Below are 5,497 nucleotides of genomic sequence, written 5' to 3' on the forward strand. Positions count from 1 at the left end.
GGGTCCGGGCCGGATCCGGCCAGATCTGGCGCGGGGGAAGGACGGCGGCGCGGGCGAAGCTCGCTGGCGTCCGAGGCGCGCGCGCGGCGGAGGCAGCGCCGGTCGGCGGACGAAGGCGGCGGGCGGCGCAGTCCGGTGGGGCGCAGGCGCGCTAGGGCGCGGGAGCGCTCGGGGGCGAGGCGGGGCGCCTGCGGGCTGCGGCGACGACGACCTGGGCCCGAGCGGGCCCGCGATGGGCCTCCAGGGCCGCGGCGATGTGGGCGCTGGGGAGGGCACGTGGCGGAGCGGGACTGGGCCTCAGGGGCGGCTGGTGGCGGCGTAGCCACCTATGGCTTGCCAAGTGGCGGCAATGGGTTCGCCGGCGGTGGATCCAAGGAGGGGGGCGGCGGCTGGGTGGTTGGGCTGGCGCGGAAAACAAGGAGGAAGGTGGGAGATGGACGAAAATGGCAAGGGGAGGTGTTTATATAAGGAAGGGAGGCTAGGGTTAGGGGTTTTGCTCCGTTTTCGGACTGTACGATCGCGATCGTGCGGCTTCGGGTAGAGGGGGGACTAGGTGGGCTGTGGAGAGAGGCCTCGGGCTGAGAGGAGAGAAGAGAAGTGAGGCCTTTGACGACTTTTCCGGAGACCGAATCGTCCGGCGAAAATACCGGCAACGGTGCCGCTATATATTTAACGGTTGGACTATCAAACGAGCTCCGAATGCGACGAAACTTGACAGGCGCTCTGTCTACACTATAATAAGACCGCATGCCAAGTTTCAGCCCAATCGGAGAATATTTTTCGGCCACTCACGAAACGAGGTAAAAGGGGGCGCTGGAGAATATAGGAGTGTCAGATTGCCAAACAAATAACGGGAAAAATGCTCGGATGCATAAGACGAACACGTATGAAAAATGAGATGCATATGATGACATGGCAAAAAGCAACACGCAAGCAAATGACATGGCAACGACGATGAATAACTGACAGACACCTGGCGCATCAAATCCGAGGCGTTACATCTCTGTGCTTGTCCGCGTTGGCCCAGTCCACGCCGCCGAGTACTTTTCGGTGACACGCGAAGACCACGACGAACGAGATCCCCGATTGATCGAAGCTAGCAGCTACGTACGCCGCACGAGTATGAGCTAGCAGCTACGTACGCCGCACGAGTATGTACTCCGGCCGGGACAGCACAGCTCATGCACGTACACAACCGTAAGCTGATCGATCTTGCTCGATCGAGTCGACTAGCTGGACACACACGAACCCACGCGAGAACTGATTTACGGTCTCCGGTATGTACCTGTTAATTTCTTCAGGACTTGATAAGTGCCGCATTTGTGGCACAAACAAATGGCAATAATGAATCTTTTTTATGACAAATTTAATGACGTGAGGATGATAACTTTAATTGTAAGTGTTGAAACAGTCCTTTGACCGTTGTGACGGCACGCATTATATCTGGCGTGGCAGCCGTTCTGTTAGCGTAGCCGACGGATCAGCTTATCCACTAACCCACTACTCGTCGTTTAGCTCAGGTTGTTAGTCATTCTGTTAGCTGATCCCTCTCACTGTACTGGTATAAATTGTGGCAATGCCAATGAACAAAGTGTGCAGCGCAAACTCTCTCTCTCGTTTCTCACATGGTATCAGACGTTCAGTACAGATCGTCCCCGCTTCCGCTCGTTCTCCCTGCTCATGGCTTCCCCGGTGTCTTCTGCTTCCGGCGACCTTAACCCGTTCGCCGTCCTTGAGCCACCCACCGCCGCATCACTCCGCCATGTCCCAATTCATGACCACATCCCCATCACCCTCGACCTACACACTCCCTCCTTCTCCACTTGGCATACGGATTTCTCTCTAACGTTCCGCGAGTTCGGCATCCGCGACCACGTCGATGGATCGGTGGATGCCATGGCCATGCAGCATGATGTCCACTGGCTAGCTGTGGATGCCACCGTCGTCAAGTGGCTCTATCGCATGGTGTCTCGCGAGATTCTCTCGCACATCATTCGCGACAACGACACTGCGCTGGGCGCCTGGACCTCCATCTGCCAGCTCTTCCTCGACAATCGTCTCTAGCGCCAGGTACTGTTAACCACCAAGTTCTACAGCCTGACGCAGGATGGGATGGGGTTGTTCGACTACTGCTTGCGCCTCAAGGTCCTCGCCGACGAACTGCGCGACGTGGGCGCAGCCGTCTCCGACGCCACCATGCTCACGAACCTCATTCGTGGGCTGGGTCCCGACTACGCCAACGCCGCCGTCAACTACCTGCGCCTCGAGGAACGGCGCATGCGGCACGCCTCGCTGCAGCGTGCCCAAATGGCCCTGGCCGTCGGCACCATGCACGCTCCGGCCGCACCCAATCCCGTCCCCGCGCCCGCGGCCGCGTCTCCACCCGGCAACACCCGCAAGAAGAAACGCGGGAACGACGGGCGTCCACGCTCCTCCGGCCAGACTTCGACCGGGCCTCGTCCACCAGCTCCGCCGGCTGCACCGGCGCCGTGGTTCGGCGGGGTCAACCCATGGACGGGCGTGGTGCATGCCTGGGCCATGCCCCCGACGCGCGCGCCGCATCCCGGCATCCTCGGCCCGCGGCCCGCGGGTCATCAGGCGCTGCTCGCCGCGCCCCAGCCCGGCGGGGTCCCTCCTCTGACGCCCTCTTCGTGGCCGCCGACGCCTGCCTCCTCCTGGACGGGCGCTTCGTCGTCCACCTACGACCCCGCCCTCCTCGCTGCACTCCAGCAGGCCCCACCGCCGAGCGCCTACCCCGGGAATGGCGACTGGTTCATGGACACCGGGGCCTCCTCTCATATGGCGTTGCACCCTGGTATCCTCTCTCTCACTCCCATCCCTTTCCCACCTCCACCCGCATCATCATCGGTGACGGCTCTTCTCTCCCCATCACCCACCGCGGTGGCCTCTCCCTCCCTTCCTCTGGTGCTCCTGTTCGCTTATATGATGTTCTTGTCTCCCCGCATCTCATTACCAATTTAGTTTCTGTTCGTGCTCTCACTCGCCAGAACCCTGTTACAGTTCAGTTTGACGCCTTTGGTTTCTCTGTCAAAGACCTGCAGACCAAGACGGTGCTACTCCGATGTAATAGCCCGGACGACCTGTACCCGCTCCGGACGTCGCCTGCTGCTCCCACTCCGGTTGCACTCTCCGTCGGTCTCGACCTGTGGTATGCACGCCTTGGGCACCCCGGCGTTTCAGCTATGCAGTAGCTTCTTCGTAGTTTCCCTTTCAGTTGTAATAAAACAGAGAAACACTCCTGTTCCTCCTGTCGGCTTGGCAAGCACACGCACCTCCCGTTCTCTGAATATTTTTCAGTTTCTAGTTTCCCTTTTGAACTACTCCATTGTGACGTCTGGACATCTCCAATAAAGAGCAATTCTGGTTTTGAGTATTACTTGATGTTGCTTGATGATTTTTCTCACATCGTCTCGACTTTCCCTCTCCGCCGTAAATCTGACGTGATCACCGTGCTCACCTCGTTTTTTGCCTTTGTGCGTACTCAGTTTCGTCACTCCATCCTCGGGCTTCAAACAGATAACGGCAGGGAATTTGACAACCAGGGCGTCCACACGCTGCTCGCCGCGCACGGCTTCATCCTACGCCTCACTTGCCCGTACATGTCGCAGCAGAACGGGCGCGCCGAGCACGTGCTCCGCACGCTCAACAACGGCGTCGTCGCTCTGCTTCTCCACGCCGGCGCCCCTCCACGGTTCTGGGCCGAGGCCCTCGCCACGTCCACGCGCCTTCTCAACATGCGGCCGTGTCGTCCCCGTGGTAATTTTTCCCCCTACCATCTTCTTTTCGGCCACCCACCATCCTTTGCCGATCTCCGCGTCTTTGGGTGTCACTGCTACCACAACGTCATAGCCACCGCTCCTCACAAGCTAGCCCCGCGGTCTTTTCCATGTATCTTCCTCAGATATCCTGCAAACACAAAGGGGTACCGCTGTTATGATCCGGAGTCCAACCGCGTGATCTTATCCCGGCATGTTTACTTTGACGAGATCGTGTTCCCATTTAAGCAGGTTGCCGCTCCGCCGTCTTCCCCGCCGGCCTCGTCGCCGGCCCGAGTCGTGGTCCCTCTGGATACTCACGAGCCTCGCCGGCCCCGCCCGGCGCGTCTTCACCGCCAGCCGCCGGCTCCCCGGCGCTCTCCGGCTTCGTCGCACCCGCCTAACGGCTCGCCCGCTTCGGGCGCTTCTACTACTGCATCAGCTGAAGCTGGCTCTAGATTAGCCTCAGCCAACTCTGCTGCGTCGCCCGCTGCCCCTTCTGCGGGCCTGGCAGCTGCTGCATCTGCCATGGTGTCTCCTGCGGCCAGCTCCCCTGTAGCGGCCACCGCCCCTCCAGCTGGCTCCGCTGGCCTGGGCGCCCCGGCTGCCGCTCCAGGCGTGTCACGCGTCGTCACTCGAGCCCGTGCTGGAGTCCATCGGCCCAACAGTACGTCAGCACGGCGTCCACCTCGTCGTCCTCGACCGCTCTCCCATCGTCGGTTCATGCGGCTCTTCGCGATCCACTCTGGGTCGCGGCCATGCGTGAAGAATTTGAGGCGCTCCACCGCAACTATACTTGGCAGTTGGTGCCCGCCCCTTGGGCGCCAACGTGATCAGCGGCCGGTGGGTGTTCCGCCGCAAGCTTCACTTCGACGGCACCCTCGAGCGGTACAAGGCCAGATGGGTCGTCCGGGGTTTCCGCCAACGCGCCGGCGTCGACTTCACCGACACGTTCGCACCCGTCGTCAAGCCCGGCACGATCCGGTGCGTCCTGCAGCTCGCCGTCTCACGCCAGTGGGATGTACACCAGCTCGACGTCTCTAACGCGTTCCTGCATGGGCATCTTGCCGAGCGCGTGTACTGCCAACAGCCAGCAGGCTTTGTTGATGCTGCCCGCCCCGACGACGTCTGTCTCCTGTCATGTTCGCTCTATGGCCTCAAACAGGCGCCGCGCGCGTGGTATCCACGGATCGCCGGCTACCTCGTCGAGCTCGGCTTCGTCTCCACGCGGTCCGACGCATCTCTTTTTGTGTACAGGCATGTCGGCAACATGGCGTACCTACTCTTGTACGTTGACGATATCGTCCTTATGGCGTCCAGTGGTGATCTTCTTCACCGACTCATTGGTCGTCTGCACGCCGAGTTCGCGCTCAAAGACTTGGGGCCGCTGAGCTACTTCCTGGGCGTGGAGGTCTCCCGGTGCCCCGATGGCTTCTTCTTGTGTCAGAAGAAGTACGCGCTGGAGATCCTAGAGCGCGCGGGCATGGCGAACTGCAAGGTCGCCTCCACCCCCGTCGACACCAACGCCAAGGTCTCCGCGGCGGACGGTGTTTTGGCTCCTGACGGCGCCTTCTACCGGAGCATTGTGGGCGCGCTCCAGTACCTGACCCTTACCCACCCCGACCTGACGTACGCCGTCCAACAGGTGTGCTTGCATATGCACGTGCCGCGCGACGTCCACTGGAGTCTTGTGAAACGGATTCTCCGGTACATCCGTGGCA

The 5,497-nt window shown here is 60.8% G+C and overlaps 1 protein-coding gene across 1 annotated transcript; it reads left to right on the forward strand.

The window, feature by feature from the left end:
• Positions 1 to 2,112: 2,112 nt before the first annotated feature.
• On the forward strand, positions 2,113 to 4,180 carry LOC147988433 (uncharacterized). Its single transcript, XM_087534807.1, has 4 exons — positions 2,113 to 2,815; positions 2,983 to 3,169; positions 3,236 to 3,777; positions 4,029 to 4,180. Exons 1-4 carry the CDS (start codon positions 2,113 to 2,115, stop codon positions 4,178 to 4,180), a joined length of 1,584 nt encoding a protein of 527 aa, XP_087390933.1.
• The last annotated feature ends 1,317 nt before the right edge of the window (positions 4,181 to 5,497 follow it).

This window comes from Triticum urartu, chromosome 1A, assembly GCF_056163025.1.
Source record: "Triticum urartu cultivar PI428250 chromosome 1A, HENAU_Tu73, whole genome shotgun sequence".
Taxonomy (NCBI): Eukaryota; Viridiplantae; Streptophyta; class Magnoliopsida; order Poales; family Poaceae; genus Triticum; species Triticum urartu.

What these genes read in the sequence shown, in the direction of transcription:
- LOC147988433 (XM_087534807.1), top strand. Translation starts at nt 2,113, where the DNA reads ATGGGGTTGTTCGACTACTGCTTGCGCCTCAAGGTCCTCGCCGACGAA. An exon ending in TCATATGGCGTTGCACCCTG is followed by an intron (nt 2,816 to 2,982) that starts GTATCCTCTCTC and finishes TTACCAATTTAG; the next exon opens with TTTCTGTTCGTGCTCTCACT. An exon ending in TCCGTCGGTCTCGACCTGTG is followed by an intron (nt 3,170 to 3,235) that starts GTATGCACGCCT and finishes TTTCCCTTTCAG; the next exon opens with TTGTAATAAAACAGAGAAAC.